Source organism: Colobus angolensis, unplaced genomic scaffold (genome assembly GCF_000951035.1).
Source record: "Colobus angolensis palliatus isolate OR3802 unplaced genomic scaffold, Cang.pa_1.0 Scaffold199, whole genome shotgun sequence".
Taxonomy (NCBI): domain Eukaryota; kingdom Metazoa; phylum Chordata; class Mammalia; order Primates; family Cercopithecidae; genus Colobus; species Colobus angolensis.
The window spans coordinates 744,799-764,784 of NW_012115143.1; the positions used below are offsets into that span (position 1 = coordinate 744,799).

The 19,986-nt window shown below is 52.9% G+C and overlaps 2 protein-coding genes across 2 annotated transcripts in view; one reads left to right on the forward strand and one right to left on the reverse strand.

Moving 5' to 3' along the window:
• LOC105511121 (stAR-related lipid transfer protein 9-like) overlaps positions 1 to 4,572 on the forward strand; it is a 32,893-nt gene extending 28,321 nt beyond the window's left edge. The window contains exons 5-11 of the mRNA XM_011941203.1: positions 252 to 339; positions 501 to 622; positions 1,313 to 1,377; positions 1,560 to 1,762; positions 2,016 to 2,095; positions 2,333 to 2,491; positions 3,054 to 4,572. Coding sequence (XP_011796593.1) covers positions 252 to 339; positions 501 to 622; positions 1,313 to 1,377; positions 1,560 to 1,762; positions 2,016 to 2,095; positions 2,333 to 2,491; positions 3,054 to 3,155 — 819 coding nt within the window. The 3' untranslated portion in view covers positions 3,156 to 4,572. The remainder of the gene's footprint in view (positions 1 to 251; positions 340 to 500; positions 623 to 1,312; positions 1,378 to 1,559; positions 1,763 to 2,015; positions 2,096 to 2,332; positions 2,492 to 3,053) is intronic.
• Positions 4,573 to 7,449: 2,877 nt separating this feature from the next.
• CDAN1 (codanin 1) overlaps positions 7,450 to 19,986 on the reverse strand; it is an 18,657-nt gene continuing 6,120 nt past the window's right edge. The window contains exons 3-30 of the mRNA XM_011941204.1: positions 19,884 to 19,979; positions 19,456 to 19,659; positions 19,090 to 19,259; positions 18,840 to 18,953; positions 18,678 to 18,756; positions 17,821 to 17,941; positions 17,533 to 17,642; positions 16,677 to 16,766; positions 15,935 to 16,010; positions 15,236 to 15,441; positions 14,833 to 14,953; positions 14,547 to 14,693; positions 14,220 to 14,386; positions 13,733 to 13,820; positions 13,418 to 13,507; positions 13,190 to 13,244; positions 12,860 to 12,993; positions 12,666 to 12,769; positions 12,306 to 12,464; positions 11,858 to 11,921; positions 11,599 to 11,677; positions 11,263 to 11,411; positions 9,981 to 10,088; positions 9,771 to 9,834; positions 9,159 to 9,340; positions 8,802 to 8,909; positions 7,558 to 8,251; positions 7,450 to 7,485 (exon numbers count right to left, since the gene is read on the reverse strand). Coding sequence (XP_011796594.1) covers positions 8,126 to 8,251; positions 8,802 to 8,909; positions 9,159 to 9,340; positions 9,771 to 9,834; positions 9,981 to 10,088; positions 11,263 to 11,411; positions 11,599 to 11,677; positions 11,858 to 11,921; positions 12,306 to 12,464; positions 12,666 to 12,769; positions 12,860 to 12,993; positions 13,190 to 13,244; positions 13,418 to 13,507; positions 13,733 to 13,820; positions 14,220 to 14,386; positions 14,547 to 14,693; positions 14,833 to 14,953; positions 15,236 to 15,441; positions 15,935 to 16,010; positions 16,677 to 16,766; positions 17,533 to 17,642; positions 17,821 to 17,941; positions 18,678 to 18,756; positions 18,840 to 18,953; positions 19,090 to 19,259; positions 19,456 to 19,659; positions 19,884 to 19,979 — 3,211 coding nt within the window. The 3' untranslated portion in view covers positions 7,450 to 7,485; positions 7,558 to 8,125. The remainder of the gene's footprint in view (positions 7,486 to 7,557; positions 8,252 to 8,801; positions 8,910 to 9,158; positions 9,341 to 9,770; positions 9,835 to 9,980; positions 10,089 to 11,262; positions 11,412 to 11,598; positions 11,678 to 11,857; positions 11,922 to 12,305; positions 12,465 to 12,665; positions 12,770 to 12,859; positions 12,994 to 13,189; positions 13,245 to 13,417; positions 13,508 to 13,732; positions 13,821 to 14,219; positions 14,387 to 14,546; positions 14,694 to 14,832; positions 14,954 to 15,235; positions 15,442 to 15,934; positions 16,011 to 16,676; positions 16,767 to 17,532; positions 17,643 to 17,820; positions 17,942 to 18,677; positions 18,757 to 18,839; positions 18,954 to 19,089; positions 19,260 to 19,455; positions 19,660 to 19,883; positions 19,980 to 19,986) is intronic.

Genomic DNA, 19,986 nt, shown 5'->3' on the forward strand with positions numbered 1-19,986 from the left:
CTGATCCCTGTTGGAATTCCCCTGTAAGCAGCCTCTGCCTGTGTGGCTTAGAAGGTGAGCAGAGATCATCTAGATACTAATTTCTATTGCTGTGGTCTTCTTGGGAGGATGTCCAGCCTCTGGTATTCCCATCTGGGAAGACCATTGCGGTTGATTCATCTTATTGGAAGCTGTGAGATGCAGTTTAGAGGCAGAGGAGATAGTTTTGTGCTTGCCTTCTGGCTCAGTCCTGAGTATCCTGTCTTCTGCAGGGTTACACAAACTTGCCTGACTCCAGGGATGTATGGATAGGGGATGAGCGAGGCGGCCTTTCTGCATTGAGGAAGAACTCCGCCTGCGGTGAGTTGCGGGGGGTGTTGGGGATAGCCAGCTGCCTGGCTGGGGACTTGGGGGCTGATGGCTGCTAGATCTTAGTGGGTCACTGGTCTGCGGGAGAGCTGTTGCTGTCCTGAGGCCCTGATGTTCGGTGCCATCACAGGGTCTCCACCTATTTCTTGTAGGCCGCAGAGCCTCCCTGGGCAGTTGCTGCTGTTCACCATCCAGTCTGTCCAACTCGGGGACCTGCTTTTCCTCCTCCTACCAGGATTTGGCCAAGCACGTTGTGGATACTTCTATGGCTGATGTGAGTAACTGCTCCTACCTGTCCCCACCATTCCTTTGCCCAGACCTCTGCTGGGTGTGCAGTAAGAGAAAGTAGGAACAAAGCTGGACAGATGAGGAGCCCAAGGCTTATGGGCTCTTCATCTTGAGAAAAGTGGTTCTTCATCTTGAGAAAAGGGGAATTCAGGCCAGGTGTAGTAGCTCATGCCTGTAATCCCAACATTTTGGGAGGCTGAAGCGGGAGGATCACTTGAGGTCAGCAGTTCAAGACCAGCCTGGGAAGCATAGCAAGACCCTGTTTCTACAAAAAAATAAAAACATTAGGCCAGGCGTGATAGCTCACACCTGTAATCCCAGCACTTTGGGAGGCTGAGGTGGGAAGATTGCTTGAGTCCAGGAGTTCAAGATCAGCCTGGACAACATGGTGAGATTCTGTTTCTACCAAAAAATACAAAAAGATAGCCGGGTGTGGTGGTGTGTACCTGTAGTCCTAGAGACTGGGAGGCTGAGGTGGGAGGATCGCTTAACCCCAGGAGGTTAACGCTGCAGTGAGCCGTGATGACGCCACTCCACTCCAGCCTGGGTGACAGAGCTAGATCCTGTCTCAAAAAAAAAGAAAAGGGGAATTGAGCAGAGGCAGGCCAGACTGACGAACCCAGGAGCTTAGTTTTAACGATGCCTCCTAATTTGGGTGTGGCCATTGTGTCCTCAGGTAATGGCTGCTTGTTCGGATAATTTGCACAACCTCTTCAGCTGCCAGGCAACAGCTGGCTGGAGGTAAGTGTGTGGGGTCCTTTGTACACTGTCTGCCTTGGTCCTAAGCTTCTCAGTCTGCTCGGCTTCTCTCCTCCCTTCCCTTACCTGGATTCCTCGAGGCTTCACTCTCAGCCCCTCCTTTGTGACCCTTGGAGCCCATTTTTGACTCCCTCCTATTTTCTGTGCTTGGTGTCTCCCCCCAGCTACCAGGGCGAGGAGCAGGCGGTGCAGCTTTACTACAAGGTGTTTTCTTCCACTCGGCATGGCTTTCTGGGGGCAGGTGTGGTGTCCCAGCCGCTGTCTCATGTGTGGGCAGCTGTCAGTGACCCCACTCTATGGCCCCTGTATTACAAGCCCATCCAGACAGCAAGGCTGCATCAGCGAGTGACCAACAGCATCAGCCTGGGTGAGCCCAGGGAAGAAAGGCTTGCACGGGGCCTGGTTTCTGGTGTGCCCAGTGGGGTCTTGCTGGGGGAGACGGGTGGAGGGTTGGAGGCAGCCCTACTGGGAGGCCGTTACTCAGGTTACTTGGATTGCTCAGCCTAGGTTGAGCTAGGTGTCAGGTGATGGGGTGATGGCGGGGGGCTCCCGGACTGGGAAAGCTTTAGGACTAGGTCTGTCCATGGGCCTTCTGACCCTCCTTATCCCCGTCCCTCCAGTGTACTTGGTGTGCAACACCACCCTGTGTGCATTGAAGCAGCCGCGGGATTTCTGTTGTGTCTGCGTAGAAGCCAAAGAGGTGCCTGCCTTGGTGGTAAAGACGTCGTGGGAAGAACTTGGGCTAAAGTGTCATGAGAAACAATCTATATGGGCATCAGGTCCTTTAGGGGAAGGAGGGCAACTTGGGGCTGGAGCCAGAGTAGGGGTGACTTGAAGGCTGGCCCAGTGTTGCCTTTTGCCATACTGTCTACACAGGAGCCTGTTCCTGTTTTGTCGACACCACACAGGCAGGACTCCCATTTCCCTCTGTCCCCAGGGTCACCTGTCTGTCATGGCAGCCCAGTCTGTGTATGATACATCCATGCCAAGACCCAGCAGAAAAATGGTTCGCGGGGAGATCCTGCCCAGTGCCTGGATCTTGCAGCCCGTCACTGTGGAAGGGAAGGAAGTCACCAGAGTCATCTACTTGGCCCAGGTGATAACTCCTTTGTGGCCGGCCTCACAGCACAGGCTGACTTGGTCCCACAGCCCCCTGGGATTTTTCTCTCTCACTGTTGAGCATCCTCCAGTGCCCAGGCCCTTTGGCCTGAGACCTGGAGACTCAAGGCCTTCCTGGGCTTGCAGTAAAGGGAGTCACTGGGGAATTGGAGAGAAGGGAATGAGACAGGCGTTCATCAGTCTTTTCTGAAGCTGCTGTTACCAAATACCTAGTGACCTGCATCCTGTGGGTGATCCCAGTGTCCTTAGGAGATAGATGAGTCATTGTGAGGCAAAAGCAGCAACCTTGGCAGAGCAGAGTGATGACCTGTTTGGTTCACCTCTCCCCTCCCAGTCCCTTGACTTGTACTTTGTCACTAGGAGGTGAACGCCAGTGCTTAGATCTGAATAGCAGAGCCCAGGGGCCTGTAAACACTAAGCCGCAATCTGAGGTGCTTCTCCCATCACCACAGGCTGGGGGAACTCCATGGGGCTGGAGTGCGCCTGGCACACTCTCTCAAATCTATTTGCACCTTAAATTCTTCTCTCTCTGCTTTCAGGTGGAACTTGGTGCTCCAGGCTTCCCACCTCAGCTCCTGAGCTCTTTCATCAAACAGCAGCCACTGGTAATAGCCAGATTGGCTTCCTTCCTTGGTAGCTAGCATCTCACCGTCAAGATGGTGCTGCCGAGATGCAGACCCAGGCTGCTCAAGAGAGACACTGTGGCAGCTCCTTGTTACTTTCCATACCCCAGTGCAGGAAAAGCTGATGCTGCCTGCTGTGGCCAACTGGGGCAGACAGCACTGGCCCACGGATGCCAGCAAAGCCCGGTTAGTACTTGGTCACAGCTGGCACCAGTGCAGAGCAAACGGCCTGAGCTCCTGGCCCAGGCTATCCAGAGTGAATGCAGCTCAGCTCCCCTTTTGGATTTCTCACCTTTCTTTCCTGTTTCTGGGACTCTGCAGCAAAGAGGCCACTTAAAGACGGGGACTGGGCACAGCCAGCAGAGCCAGGGGACTGCAGTGCTTTGGCAAGGTGCTTCCACAGGCTGGTAGGGAAGCAGGCAGCCGCTGGCCAAGACTCTGCTCTGAATCTACCTCCAGCATTCAGCTCTACTGTGTGATGGGACGTTAAAAATACCAAAACAGAAAGAGGGTTCAAAAAACAGCTGCACAAACCAGAATACGGATTCAGAATCTTTTCTCCCTCTTGAATTTTTGCAAAATACTTTCTTATTGATTTTTTTTTTTCTCCCTTTCCCTCCCAGGAGAAGACACTTGGGTCTTGGCATGAGTCGGGGTGTTGAGCGACGATGCTCTGATACAGAGCCGTCACTCTAGAGCTTGGTCAGATGGAAGACACTGTACAACCAGGTTGGACAGATTTGGGGTCAGGGTCGGGGGCTGAGCTCTTTTGAGGACTGGTGGGAGCGGCAGCCAGATGCTGGTTGCTGACAAGGCAAGAGGAATTTCAGAGATTAAACATTGTCCTTTGACGGAGAGGAGGTGAATGAACTCCCAGAGGAGGGGAGTGGCTTGTTGGGAGGAAGCTCAGTTCCAGAACTGACCTCACTCAGTGCACTTGGGAGGCGTGGAGTCCTGAGCTTTCCATGATTTCTGCTCTGGCCCCACCTATCCTGGGATGGGATTGGATGGGATGGAGAGTGGGTTCAGTTTTCTTGTACTTTAGCCTGGCTGAACATGAACTCGGAATATTTCGTTTACCTGGAAGTGGTAGGGGTGGGAAAGATTCTCATCTTTAGTTCTCGTGCCCAAAATCTTTAGGAGATGGAGGGTAACTGGGGATTCAGAAGATGTGGTAGAAGGTATATTTCTGTATAGTGTGGCAGAGATGTATTTTTCTAAAGTGTTGGCAGGGCATTTTTCCCTCTTACCTCAGACTAAGTTATTTATATATTGTTGATTGAAGGTTTTTTAAAATTGCTTTTAAACTTCTTTTTCTCGGGTAAATTTTTTTGGTGACATGATATATTTAACACCCTATTTATATACTCCTACCTCTTTTCATATAAATCTCTTACTAAGACTACTGACCAAAAAAGTCAGAACATTTTAAATTGAAAGTCCTCTGTGTACTTTATCTAGTGAAGAGTAGATGAAATACTGCACCGGGATAGCCTAAGTGTGTGATTCGAGCTTGGCAGAGGTAGCTGGAGATCACACTGGCAATACCCACTCATAGCCGTCTCAAAGATTCAGTTTACATGTAGGTACAGTTTCCCATGAACTTGGCATTGCTTCGCAGGGTGTAAATAGCAACCAGGTAAGTTGCTCAACTGTAGCCCAAGTAAGAACTGAAGGGGAGGATCCAGAGCCGTCACTGCCACACCTAACACTGACCACAGTGCCCTGGGGCTTCTGAGGCAGAGCCACCTATGGGAATCTGAGTCGGGGGATAACCAGGAGGTGACCCTGTCCGCCTTAATAGAGAAGCCAGCTGGGCGCAGTGGCTCACGCCTGTAATCCCAGCACTTTGGGACGCCAAGGCAGGTGGATCACCTGAGGTCAGTTCGAGACCAGCCTGGCCAACATGGTGAAACCGTCTCTACTAAAAATACAAAAAATTAACCAGGCATGGTAGTGCACACCTGTAATCTAGCTACTCGGGAGGCTGAGGCACAAGAATCGCTTGAACCTGGGAGGTGGAGGTTTCAGTGAGCCAAGATTGTGCCGCTGCACTCCAAACTAGGTGACAGAGTGAGACTCCGTCTCAAAACAAAACAAAACAAAAAAAGACCCACACACCAGACCTGACTGAATCAGCAACCGAAAAGATTGAGAGGGATCTTGTAGCAAAAAGCAAAAGTGGAGTCAGATTTTGGTTTCACGGGGTGGTTCTCATACTTTTGCATATATCAGCATCACCTGAAGGCTTTCTTATGCCCCCAGGCTGGGCCCTACCCCAAGTTACTGGTTTGGTCGCCCCGGGGAGGGACCAGAGAATGTGTGTTAACAAGAAGTCCCAGGGGAGCCTGAAGTTTGCTGGTCTGGGGACCACATTTTATAAACAGCTGACTTTGACACAGAGCAGACATACAGAACAGAATCTGATGAGTTCACTGACCCCACTAGCTGCCTATCTCCATAATCCTTAGAGTAGCCTCCCACAGATCAGCAGGAGGTTCCCTTCATCGGGAGCGTGTTCAATTTCCATTCAGATTCCCAAGAATTCGTTTTTAACTCAGTGGGCCTTAAGCCAGGCCTGGGTTATGGCCCAGCCCTTCAGTCTCAGCACCTGTAGGGGTTTCAGGTTTTCCTCTCCTGCCCATCGCGTGTCACACACCTCAGCTGGGTCGTCTTGAACAAGTCAAGAAGTAGCCATGAGCCTGATGCTGACCCTAAGCTTCCTGGGGGGCAGTGCTGTGGTTTAATCACAACCAATGCTGGTCTCTGGGCATAGAAAGCTTTTTTTTTTTTTGAGACAAGGTGTCACTCTGTAGCCCAGGCTGGACTGCAGTGGCGTGATCATGGCTCACTGTAGCCTTGACCTCCTGGGCTCAGGTGATCCTCTGACCTCAGCCTCCCAAGTGGCTGGGACCACAGACATGGACCAACACTCCTGACCAATTTTCTTTTGTATTTTTTATAAAGATGGGGTTTCCCAGTGTTGCCTGGGCTGGTTCAAACTCCTGAGCACAAGTGATCCTCTCACCTTGACCTCCCAAAGTGCTGGGATTACAGTGCGAGCCACCGTGCCTGGCCGAGAAAGCATTCCTTAAAGCTTTTTTGGTTCCCGGGCATTCAGAACAAATTGGATTTAAAGGATAAAGATAAAGGCCTTTGAAAATGAAGAGATCGGGGGGAAAAGGTTCAGATGCAGAAACTTTAAGCTGAGCTGAGGAGAAGGGAAAGGCATGGTATTTGGGAGAAGTACGATTACAAGGTGGTGACTGAGAAAACTCCCATTATTTCACTTTCTGCGTTGATGGGTTTCCTGGCTCTACGGTGGTCACACAAGTGGATCCCGTTAGGTCCTCCTGAGGGTTATGTCACCAGCCCAGCTCCTGGCGGTGATGCACATGACCAGAGTAGTGCTTTTTTTTCCTCAAAGAGATAGGGGTCTCTCTCTTGCTCAGGCTGGAGTGCAGTGGCACAAACATAGTTCGCTGTAACCTCTAACTCCTGGACTCGAGCAATCCTCTCAGCCTCCCAAAGCACTGGGATTACAGGTGTGAACCTGTCAAAATCAATGGCTCAGTTACAGAGCTCAATACTGCTGTAATCAAGAAGCAATGCCTTTGCTGTGAGAAACTCCAAGCCAAATCAAACACCCCGGCCTGAACAAGCATAACAACACTGCCCCACCATGTGGTTCACTAGGGAATATCGTGTGTGTGGAAACTACATTATCCTAACCCTTTCTCCCACAAATAGAGTTACACAGGAGAAGTCAGTAGCACTGACAATAAATTGATATTGCTGCCAGAGACTAGCTCTCTAGAGTGGAATATACAGGCATTTCTAAGAGGCAAGGTAGCTCACTTTGTGATGGACACAGCAAAGCCATAATTACAGCGCTCCACCTAAAGCCCACCTGAGACTCTGCAGCCTTCTAAAGGGTTTAAAAGACAGGTGAAAATGACTAGACATCAAGCCCTTGTTAAAGAAAACCAGTTTATTTAAAAAAGTTCTAAATGCCCTGTGCTTGGTCCCTGGTCAGAGAAAGAGGTCTCAAGAGTTACTACCTGCACAGGGGCTGAAGGTACGGGGTAGGGGAAGTCAGGTTTCAGTTGGTTGAGTCCTACCTTATCTGTTGTTAGGCTTTCTTTTTTTTTTTTTTTTTTGACAATCTTGCTCTGTCACCCAGACTGGAGTGCAGTGGGGCCATCTCGGCTCACTGCAACCTCTGCCTCCAGGTTCAAGCAAGTCTCGTGCCTCAGCCTCCCGGGTAGCTGGGACTACAGGCACACACCACCACGCCCAACCAATTTTTGCATTTTTAGTAGAGATGGAGTTTCGCCATGTTGGCCAGGCTGGTCTCAATTCCTGACCTCAAGCGATTCGAACTAACTACCTCAGGCCTCTCAAATTCCTGGGATTACAGGCTGGTCTTGAATTCCTGATCTCAAGCGATCCGCCTACCTCAGGCCTTTCAAAGTGCTGGGATTACAGGCATGAGCCACCACACCTGGCCTGTGTTAGGCATTTTTAAGGAGATGGCAGTCCAGCTCCTGGTGATAAGAAAATGTTGACTCCCAAGATGTGTATTGTTTTCTTCGTAAGTTAAGCAGAAGTCATTTGCCTCTGTCACGAGTTTCAAAACCACAAAGTTTTAAGAGCTGCTGGGATAGCAAATGAGGCTTGAATTCTGTTGACAAGCCCACACACACCTCATTTCATTTAGTATCCAAGAGATAAACACCACCTCTTCTACTTCAGGACTGTCATCTCGGCTTTTCTGCCATAATCCCGAATCAGGCCAACTCTCCTCCTCCTAGGATTCGTGTGGTGGGATGCCAGGCAGCGACATCCTCCTTTCACAGAGCAGGAAGTCTGACTGTAGACCCGGCTACTCCCCACCAGTGAGGGTCCGCAGTGGGCACTTCGGCCTCCTCGTGAGGTGGGGGTCCAGGGTTCTGGTGAGATGCCCCAGGCAGGGCCACTTCTCAGCCCTAGCTCTGGGCCAGCACAGTGCCCCGGTTTGGCTGCACCAACTCACAAGCTCTTAGCTGGGGTTCTGGCAGGTGGGGCTCAGCTAGAAACAGGTTAGACAGTGTTGCTAATTCTTCAGCAAAGTCCTGGAATACGCAGAAAGATGAGGAAAAAGGCAGCATGTAATTCTCAATGGCTCATCCTTTATTTTTTCTCAACTGCCCTCCACACTGAAATGGACATGAAACCTTGTCCATTGTTAGTACTTGTTAGTACTCTGGGAGGCTGAAGTTATGGCAGGGAGCGAACCCTGATGGGGGAGGCACAGGCTTTACCAGTTTTTGAGTACTACTGAGTGCATCTACTTCCATCTTGAAATTATTGGTCCCATTAAAAGATGAATTATTTTGCCCCAAATTAAAAAAAATTTACTAGCTGAGATTAACATCCAGGTTATTCTGATTTAAAAAACCCACATAGTGGGCTGAGCTGCTTTCCAAATGACTGCCTTCCTTCCGTCTTCCCACTAACACAGTCCCTCATATAACAGCTACTCAAATCGGGACAATTTCAGGGTGGCCCTGAACATTCTTGACAAAAAACTAAGTAGTTTGGCCCCATCACTTGCTTCCTTTCAGGACAGATGGGATATGTAAATACCTGTTCTCTCTACACATAAGACAGGAGACTCCTTACCCCTGGCCACTGGGCCTGGTGGAGGCTGCCTAGGCAGGCCTCTATCTCCATCCTTCCCATCAGACCCTTCTCCACCAGCTCCCGGAGCAAGAATAGCAGCAAGTCCCACTGCAAAACACACCGAGAAGGTCAGGGTAGCTAGGGGGATGGCACAGTGACCCTGATGACACACATTGAGATCTCAAAGGACAGAGCTGCTGGGAAGAGACTTGAGATGGATAAATGGAGTCCATTTCTGTGTGGAACAGAAGAGGGAAATAAATAAAGCAGAGCAGCTCATAGTTGGAGGCAAGGGTGGTGCATGTTCAGAGTGTGACTGCAGAGGGCTGAGATGCTTCCTCCTTCTGTCTGACTCACCTCCCTGGGCCTTGTGTCTGCCAAAAGCCCCACATTTCTTGGGCTCAGCAGCAGCTGCAGCGGAACTGGCCCCTGAAAGTCTTCCTTCCACAAGGAAAGCAGCATATGCAGAAGCCTTCGAGCCTGCCCTCTCTCCAGCCTGTACTGTGCCGGGGGACCTAGGATGGGAATTTGATCTGCAACTGTGGAAAGAGAGGAAAGCCAAGCTTTAAGAGATGGGGGCAGGGCGGGCGCGGTGGCTCACGCCTGTAATCCCAACACTTTGGGAGGCTGAGGCAGGCCGATCACGAGGTCAGGGGTTCGAGACCAGCCTGGCCAACACAGTGAAACCCCCATCTCTACTAAAAATACAAAAATTAGCCGGGCATAGTGGTGGGCACCTGTAGTCCCAGTTACTTGGGAGGCCGAGGCAGAATTGCTGGAACCCGGGAGGCAGAGGTTGCAGTGAGCCGAGATTGTGCCACTGCACTCCAGCCTGGGCAACAGAGCAAGATTCCGTCTCTCAAAAAAAAGATGGGGACAGAAGCGGGCTCTGTTTCTAATCTTGCTTGTACCCAACCCTGAGATCTGGGGGATCGGGCAAGAGAGGGATTTGATGGAAAGGAGCCATACCGAGGAGGGAAGCTAAGTCCACAGAGCACTTTGCCAGATGCTGCTCAGCAGGCGGGCACAGGAACTGCAGTGGGCAGGGGAAAGAGAACATAGGTATCACCACGCTTACTGCTGCGGGAACCAGCCCTAAGCCAGTGTGGCTCTGGTTATCAGGTCTCACACAAGGACAAAGAAAAAAGCAGCCCTTGAGTGGCAGATGCCACGGCCTACCTGGCGGCACCGCAGTGTCTGGCCCAGCTGGCCTAGGAGCTGTTCCAGATGCTCTGGGGAAACTCCCTCGTCAGGGTCCCGTGGCCCCACGGCCAAGGAGAGCACGTCCTGTGGAGAGCAGGGGAAGACATTACCCTGCGCTGGGGACCAGAATGCCAGAGAATTGGGCTTGGGACAGGGATCGGCCAGTGGGGAGAGGCAGAATAGGGCCCCAGGGTATGGTGAGTGAAGCCAAGTTGCCCCTAGGCCTGGGACTCGGGCAGGACAGCACAGCCAGGGGAAGCACCACGTGGACAACAAAAGAGGGAACAGATGGAGGAGGTCAGCTGACAGCAGGGTGCCACAGCATGGGAAACGTCACTCAACTTGGGACCAAACTGTAGCTAACCAACTCCCATAGGGCATCTTATTCTTGAAGCATGTAAGGAAACTGGCCTATCAGATACCGTCTTAGTATCTTCTGTCTCTGAAGCCTCTCTGTTCGTCTTCTCTGGAGAGCTGAGTTTTCAATGCAGAAATCCTCTGCATATTGACAACCAGTATCAAATGGCCACTAAGCCTCTTCCTCTCCCTCCTACATAATCTCCATTTTCAGTCATTGCACCTTAGTCCCTATTCCAATCGCTATTCCTAGATCATACCCTAGACCAGAACCAGACGGTAAATATTTTAGGCTTTGCAGGCCATAAAGTCTCTGTCCCAGGTATGCAACTCTGCTGTTCAGTAGTTGCACAAAAGCAGCCACAGACAGCTCGCACACCAATGAATACGGCTGCATTCCACTAAAACTTCACCCACAAAACAAGGGGCAGGCTCGCTTCAGTCCATGGGCTGTTTGTTGACTCCTGCTTTAGACAGTCCTTGAATTTTAAAATCAAGTTAGGAGAACCAATGGTTTATTCTTACTGCCTATAACTAAACGAGCATCACCTCTCGCATAGAACATTTCTAAAATTGTCTCCAAATACTGGGGTGACTGCTTCCTAGAGACTCATTTGCTATCAAACCATTCACCACCCCACTCTCATTGCCATCTGCATAATAAGCATTTAGTCAAAAATGTCTTATCTGCCCTTTTCCCCTTTTGGATGATTAAAAAGTCAGAGTGACAATTAGGAAAACCATTCAATTCAGCTCTGCTCTACCTAACCCCATTGAGTAATGAGTGAAACGGGGACTAGCTGGACAGCACAGACAGCTTCTACATAAAAGTCCTGGAGCTGATGTGAGAACAGCAGGGAGAGGGAGCAGGGAAGCCAAAGGGAGTAGGGTAGCCGTGTACTTTGATCTCGGAGATGAGGTGGGAGGGGAGGGGAGCATGGTGCTCACAGGCGCGGGAGCAGCCCCTCCGCTCCCCCCGGGCAGCAGGTTCAGGACCCTGGGCTCGAAGTGTGCGACTCACTGCTGCTTTCACCTCCCTCCTGATGAGTGCTGCGGGCCAGAGGGAGAATGGGAAAGGAATCACGACAGAAGGGCCCTTGCACAGGCTTGCCATGCTGACCCACGCCTTTTGTTGTTTCCTACTGGCTCTCAGCCCCATCTCCCCCAGAACGCCTCCGACTCTGCCAGTCCACTTTTTAAGCACTTGATTCAGCCATTCCCCTCTCCTGGACCTTACCTGTGATATTGGCTGATAGCCAAGCACAGGCTTTCTCTGTTGCAAGCCCCACAGCAATGTTCTCTGCACTGCTCAGAACCTGCGAAGCAGAACTAGAGTCAGGGGCTAGGGGAGGGCTGGGTGCAGCAAGGGATGCCAGAGTCGGGCACCGACCCTGCCCCCACCACCAGCCTCACACAGCTGTGTGTGTACACAACTACTCCGTGCACCTCGCCCACAACCGCCTGGCCTGCTAGCTGCAGGCCTCCCTCCCACGTACAGCTGCCGGGGTCTCCTCTGGAAGCAGCGCCCGCACAGCCCCAGGGCTCTTCCTTTGACAGAACCTAAAAGGAGACAGATGGGGTCAGTGGTCTCTGGGTATTTTAGCCTGGCTGTAGAAGTAAATGCCCAGAGTGCACCAAGCATCTGGTCTGGGAGGCTGTACCTTGGAAGGAGGCACCGTTTGCCCTTCCGCCCCACCCCAGGTGCCAGAAAGAAGAGAAGCCCTACTGCCAGCCCCACAGCGTCACACACATTCCCAAACTTAGGTTTGGATTTTGTGCCACAAAAGGCCTACAGCCAGTGCAGGGCTTATACAGGATGGGGGCGGCGAGAAGAAAAAAGGAGGCATGGAGAGAAGAAAGGGAAAAAAGAGTAAGTGTGAAAGCGGAAAGAAAGGACGGAGAAAGCCAAGAGGAGAGTGGATCAAATGGACCAGCGCTGCTTACTCCCGCCCCAGGGCCAATGCCTGGGCCCCGTGGGGGCACAGCTGGGAACACAAGATCTCCAACAGTTGGGCTGGGTCTCCCCCTTCCTCTCCCTGGGTCACCAGCTGCTCTTGGAGAAGTGACTCTGCCTGGCGCACCAGATCTGCCACCAGTGTAGCCCTGCAGCAGGGACAGCAAGGTGGGGGTGGTTGGAGGGTTAATGGGAAAGGGGCTGCAAATTTATGGGAATTTCCTTCAAAATGTGTCCGCCACTTCAGCCCCACACCCGCCCTCTGGCTGACCTCCTCAGCTTAGCAACTGAGGAAAAAGGAGGGGAAAAAATGGTAGGCGATGAGACCAGGATCCTTAACCCACTCTTACTTGATATGTTTGACACAGTTTGATCCAATTCTCTCTGCCACAAACTCTACAGTCCGGCGCAGGGAGGGTGGCTGGTTGTGGAAGAAGGCGTGGGCAAGCCGCGCCTGGCGGGAGAAGGGAGAGGCAGCAAGGCTTCCCCCGACCTCCCCCCCCCTCCCCACTTTCCCCCGTGGCTGTCTCCCCCCTGCCCTTACCTGCAGCCCCTGGCTGGTCCGGGAAGGCTGGGCTCCCAGGCCGGTGGTCGTGGTAGGGGTGATTTTCCTCATGAAGCCCCCACTCCGTCCACTGCTGCCTGACACCCACAGCGCCAGCAGTTTCCGGAGCTCCCCTGCGTCAGTAAGTCCGAGTTCTCAGTTCCAGCACCCTCTCCCCAAGTATCGGAATTGATTTGTGGAGTCAAGAGGGTCAGACACCCAGGAATGACTATGAATGGAGCAATATTCGAGGGAGCTGGGCCAGTGGGGGCCTTCTGGGTGCTCATGGAGGGGGCAGACCAGGGGCCGTGCAGGGAGATGGGTGCTTACCGATGTAGGGGCAGCAGGTGTAGAGCAGCTGCTGGTCCACCACAGGCGCGGCGTCCTGGGGAGAACAGGCTGGGGTTGGCAGGCTGCCCCTCCCCAAGCGCGCCCAGGAAACAGGCAGTTGGCAGGGTGTTTACAAGGGTTACATCTGCCCCTGGCCGGGCCTCCCCACGCAGCCCACTTTCTTTATTCCTGAGTTTTCCATGGCTCTGGCTGGACCCCAGCACTCACCAAGCCATGCTCTGGGGCTACTGTGTCCACCTCAAAGGCATCTGAGGGACCCTCTTCCAGAAAGAACAAGTCCTCAGGGACTGTGGGAATCTGGCAAGACAGGAAGACAGTCACAACTCGGGTCAACTTCAGAGACCCCCACCCACCCCACCGCACCTCCTGCATGGTCCCAGGGTGTAGGCGCCAGCTTCAAAGCAGCCGCCTCTGAGACGACGGGAATCACCAGGCCTTTCCTGAACCTTTGTCTTCCAGCCCTTGCCTCATTCGTACTCAGACATTTGCCCACTCCCCAACCTGGACCCTCACTCTGCCCACCTGGAAAAGCCAGCCCAGGGCAGCAAGTAGCAGCAGCTTGTTCAGGAAACACATCTTCCCCTCACTCTCCTGCGACAACACCAAGCTCCTGAAACATCAGTGGGCAGTACACAGGATTGAGCAGAAAGGGGAAGGGAACGGAGGAGGCAAACGCTGTCACTGGAGGCTGGCTCGCAAAAGCAGAACTGAAAGGGACTGGGGCCAGTCGGCAAGCAGGATCCCCCCAGCGCCCCCTCCTGCATGGGGACTGTCTCTCGGTGGGGCCACCTCGGGAACAGCATGAGGCCAATGAAAGTGCAGAGGATTTCCCACCATCTTTCCCACCATCCACCTCAAGGGAGCCAATCCTGCCTCTCCCAGGGCTCAGTTATGGCCGGGGCACCACACACACATGCAGACTGCTCGACCCTCTTTATTAATAGCAGGCTTGACCAATGTCCCCTGACTCCCGAATCCTTTCGTCAAGCCTTAGCCTTGTTCCGCTCACCGGTGCAGGCGCAGCAGGAGAATGAAGATGTCCCGGTAATACTCCAGCAAGGGAACAACATGGTCAGCAAAGGAGAGAAACTCCACCAGCCAGGGCACGGTGAGCACCGCCCGGCGGGCCTGCAGCCCTCGCTGCAGCAGAGTCCGCACATCCAGGACCGGAGGGACCTGGAAGGGCCAGAGCTCAGTCAGGGGGTGGGTCCCTAGGAAGGGCTGGGAGGTGCCCTCTAACCTGCCTGGTTTCCAGAATAACCAAGGAAACCAGTCAGCTTCAGTGCCTGGCTAGTCCTCCCTGCTCCCTCCTCACCAGAATCCCCCGCTCATTCACCTGGCTCCTGAGGGCCAGAATGGAGTCCTGAAGCTCACCAGTCGGGGGAGGTTCAGGCCCCCGGTATGGCAGGAAAGCCACAAAGCCCAGGAATTTAGCCAAAAGTCTCAGGCTAAGAAGCACCACAGCAAACTGCCTCCGCTCACCCTGCATGGAATCAAGGGAAATAAAAGGTCCAAGCGTGAGGCTTCCAGAACAATTCTCGGTCTGTTACAAAGTTCTTCTTGAACATACTCCCTTCCCTCCTGGGTCAGACCCCATGATTTCCCTTGTTCTGTTTTCAGACCTGCCAGTCTACATCTGACTCCCCGTCTTCATCACTGGGCTCATGCTGGGGCAAGGCCAGGCCATTGAGCTCCTGGATCTTCAAGCTCAGACTGTCCATGAGATGCTGGTTAAACTGGAAGCTGAGAAGAAGGGGGGGGGGGCATAAGCACTGGAAAAGGCACAGGAAGAGCCAGAATCTAGAAGGGGCACTCCAGAGGGAAGGGAGCAGCCAGACAGGGAGGCCCAGGAGCAACGAAATCACCCACATGGGTGACAGAATGAGAAGTGCAATGAAGCCAGCAAGTACGAGCTGGAAGGAGCCTATCTCCAGGCAAAGGAGACTGGAGAACTATTTACCCTTTTGGGAAGCCAAACCTTTCCTGGCCTTTGCCCCATTCCCTGCAAGACACAGCGGAGCCTACCTGCTGGCACTAAGGATGAAGTCCCTAAAGAAGCCTTGACAGCCTGGGAAGGTGGGGGGTGGGCAGGGCCCCCCACTGCTCTGAGGAGCCATAAGCCGTTCCTGTAGGCGCCATAACCGCCCCAGCTTGTCAGCTCCCAGCATACTCAACACATCTGGGGCCTCGCCCAAGACGGTGCCCCCAGCACCACCAGGGCTCTGACACATCTGGGGCAGAACAGGAAGAAGAGAAATAATCAGTAAGTGGGAGGGAGGGACTGAACAAAAAATAAGAAGTAATGAACATTTAAGGAATGCCAACTGTGTCAAGCGCTTTAGATTTTCTGAGGTGTGAATTACAGTATTGTTTCACAGGTGAAGAAACAAACTCCAAGGTTAAGCATGTGCCTAGGGTCACTAGAGCTAGGATCTGAAACAAAGCTTGATTACTTACTAAGCCTGGGCTCTTTACCACAGCACAAATCAAAGGGAAGGCAGCAGCAGGCTGGGGGAGGTGCAGGGCCCAGGACATGTCAAAGAGAGTGCCCTGGCTTTTCTTTGGCCACTCGAGCTTCAGCCACTCCGCAAGGAGTAGAACTCTTGTTCAAATTCCAGCCCAGGACCTGCCAGGCTGTCCGCCCTATCCTAAAGTGCAGCCGTTACGTGGCTGCCTATGATACCTGCTGTTTAATGTGGATTAGTCTCTTGCTGGGGCTGTTACCTGGAGTAGTTGTTTTTGGAAAAGCCGAACAAAGTGGCTGTGGCTGCAGGCTGCAGAGAGCTGGCCCATCATGGCCCTGAGGAATAGAAGGCGGGAATGAAGGGTGTGGAGAGGTGGGAGAGGGAGAAAGATCTGAGAGAAGCAGCGAACCCCTGGACTTCCCAGCCCTTTACCAGGGACTTGAGCAGACCTCAGCCAGAACCTGACTGCACAGGGACACTGAAGGCAAGGGACACTCCCTCAGCACCAAGGTCCTCTGAGGCTAGAGGTGCACTTAACCAAACGAGAAATCATGCCACCCTCCTGTCTTCAGCCACACTGACAGGCGGCGAGCTTCATGAGCAATGTGACTGGACTGAGGTTCGCGTTCTGAGCCCAGGCATCTACCTACACAGTGACCAGACTTGCCCAAACTAGAGGATGGAGAAGATGGAGGCTGGATGTATCTAACCAGTGACTTGGGCCAAAAAAACCTCAAGCAGCCTGGGGTAAGAGCTTTGGACTTTCTAAGCAACTGCCACTATAGAACAAGGATGAGACACCTGTGAGTGGAAGGAGCTGGAGAGACATCCCTTTCGAGTAGAGGCAGAGTTATCAATAACTAAAGAGATTTTGGAGGATAGAAGAAAACAGCTAATGGCTGGAAGGAGCAGGGGAAAAGCCTTCCCTCCTCCATCCCTCCTGCCACCGACCAGTACTGAGCTACTCATTGCCAGGCACAAGACAAGGTCTGAGCACCTACCTGATTCTGCTGCCCAAGCCCTTCTCAAAATCCCAGCCAGGCTCCTCATGGTGATCTTCCCACTCTCGCAGCACCTCATAAAACACATCCCTGACGCATAAGAACGCCTGATCAGCCGAGGCACTCACTCCCACCAGTGCCTTCCCATGCCTGGAAGAACTGAGGACAGAACTATCCACAGCCCACCCACCATCTTTTTTTTTTTTGGAGATGGGAGTCTTGCTCTTGTCACCCAGGCTGGAGTGCAATGACGTGATCTCGGCTCACTGCAACCTCCGCCCCCTGGGTTCAAGCGATTCTCCTGTCTCAGCCTCTGGAGTAGCTGGGATTACAAGTGCCCGCCACCACGCCTGGCTAACTTTTGTATTTTGAGTAGAGACGGAGTTTCACCACGTTGGCCAGGCTGGTCAAGAACTCCCGACCTCAGGTGATCCCCCTGTCTCGGCCTCCCAAAGTGCTGGGATCACAGGCAGGAGCCACCGTGCCCGCCCGGCCGCAGCCCTTTTTAAATTTCCCCAGAGCTCTCTACGTGATGACAGTAGTGCTACAGACAGCAGCACACTGCAGGCTTCACGGACTTCTGTGGGCAGTGACGGTTCATCCTGGCACATTCTTGCCGGAGAACCCCGAGACTAAGGCCATACACCTGTGAGACGGCTGGCTGAGTTCCGGGGTTCACAGGCACACACGAGAATGAAGCCAGGTCATCCCTATGATGGCCAGCAGGCAGGAGCTGGGAGAACTAACCCACCACCTGTTAGTGCCAAACTCCTAATTTCTATGAAACCTGTAACAGCTGCCTCTTCCAGAAAACTGTCATCTCATTCCCTCCCCCAAAAGTCCCTTTTCTTATCACCTCTGTTTTTTAAAAGTATGAAAGGCTCGGTCACTGGAGAAGTTGGCACGATTGTCAGTCTCTGGCTGAAAGGAGACAGCTTGAGTAGAAGGAGGCATTGCCAGAGAGACCTAAAATACAGCAGGAACATTAGGAACCGCAGGGTCATGCTGAGAACACTTCTCCCTCTTATTCTTGCCCAGAGTTAGCTCACATTACACTTAAGTGTCGTCAGCAGGGTTGCCTGAATTTATGAAAGCTAGGCAGGGTTAGGTCCAAGCTAGTGGGCATCTAAGTTGGGGTCACTACCTTGGCAACACTGCCCTCATAGGCAGCTCGAAGGCGGCCTTGCAGAGCTGGTGAGAAGCACAGCAGCCGCTCATTCTCAGCCAGCAGCTTCAAGGTCCCTTTGTCCAGGTTGGAAAGAACCCTGCAGGGACAAGAGCACCTATGACTGAGACAGGAACACAGACTGCCAGTAGGAAGCAAGCACCTGCACACCACACAGAGGATCTCTAAGGCATGGTGCAAGTAGGCAAGCCCAGATACGTCCTGCAAGGTCATGGGTCAAGGATCAAAGACAATGGAAGTAAAGGGGAGGATATGAGACTTTACAGAGCAGGGACCAAGACAACAGGACGCGTACATTACCCAGAAACCCAAAGCTCAGCGGCCAGGGCCACAGGGGTCCATTTTTTTTTTTTTTTTTGAGATAGGGGTCTCTGTCACCCAGGCTGGGCTGCAGTGGCGTGATCTCACTACAGCCTGGACCTTCCAGGCTCAGGTGATCCTCCCACCACAGCCTCCTAAGTAGCTGGGATCATAGGTGCACTCCACCACATTTTTTTTTTTTTTTTTTTTTTTTTTTGTAGAGATAGGATTTTTGTAATGTTGCCCAGGCTGGTCTCAAACTCCTGGGCTTAAGTGACTGTCCTGCCTCAGCCTCTCAAAGTGGTGACAATGCAGGCATGAGCCACCGCACCTGGCCCCATCTCATTCTTTTAGGTACTACACTCATATAGCCTTAACACAAAATGAAGGATTACAGGTAGGAGAAGGTCCAGGGCCACTGCTCCCGTGTTAAGCACCAGTATAGGTCCCAAGCAGCCAGAGAGCTAAGCAGATGATAAGAATGAGGCCCAAACGCCTCAGCCAGGGAAACTCACTGAAAGTGACACTCCAAAACCTGCACTGCAAAGAAGACACAATCGTGGATGCTTTGGAACAGTGGGCTTTCCAGGGAATCTAGAAGGACAGTACCAAACTGTCAGTTAAGAACGGTCTTGTTTCTAGACCCCACGTCTCAAAAGGAGGCTTTGCTCACTGACCTAGGACACCTGGACTTAGTTCAGGGTCACTGTTCTTAGCAGTCACCATCCTCCGGGCAGTGAGCAGCTGAAAGACGAAGAAAAGCTCCAAGAAGAGGTTTGGTACGAGGTTCTCTAGATAGATACAAAAAGAAATCCCATGGTATGGGGCACGATTCGGAGCCAAGGTTCAGTTCCAGGTGCCTTACCAATTCTCTTACCCAGCAGTTCTACAAGTATCTCCACTCCAGCTCCCTCTGCTCTCACTCACCAGCAATGCACGAGGAGTAAACAAGGGCTACCAGCTCCAGGCGCTGGCGGGAAGACACTCTGGCAGGGTCTGCAGGTTCATCTGTGAGGCTTCCTGCCCGGCTGGGGAGGGGCGACCCCAGTTCTGGGGTGGGACAGGTGGGGGTAGGTGACTGCTGCAGCTGCTTAGAGCTATGGGAATAAAGAAATTTCATGAGCAGTCAGCTTAGCTCCCCTGCCACGGCCACGCTCAGGTCCCTCCAGAGAAGATACCAATAGCCCAGGAGACAAACCCAGAGTCCCCAAGAGGGAAATCAATTTCAGGGAAAACCCCTGAAGATGCCCCATAGCGAGGAAGCCGACATCCCCAGGAGCGGCCAGGCCATACCGCTCCTTCCTGAGCATCTCCCGCTCCTCTTGCAGACTTCTGCACCCTGGGGGAAGGCCAAGGCCCCAAGGGCTAGTGTCCAGGGCTGAGGGTTGGGAATTGGGGACACAGCTGATGGGGGGTGAGGTGAAGCAGGTCTTGGGCTTGGAGAGTGACCGCTCTTCGCTCACCGGAGTTGGGTTGATCCTGCGAGAAGGCTTCGTCCTGCTGAGTAGCCACAGGTTTTTCTCAAATTCCTATCTTCAAACATCTCCCCTCCACAACCGCAACAGCTAGAGCTCTTGCAAAAAAACCCCCCACAAAAACCCTCACCATCACCCCCAGCCTTCTCCCCATCCTCGCGCTCCACTGCGGAGCGCCGAGCCCGAATGACTGACTCCCCCAGAGCCTTCGTGGTACCCATCTCCTGCATGAGAGCCGAGTCTCACCCTGTAGGGCCGGGGGGAACCGAGCCTACGGGAGGGAACTCCTCCAGGTTGCTGAGGTTTGGTGGATCAGAGAGCGTGAGGCTGGGGCGGCTGGGGCTGCCAG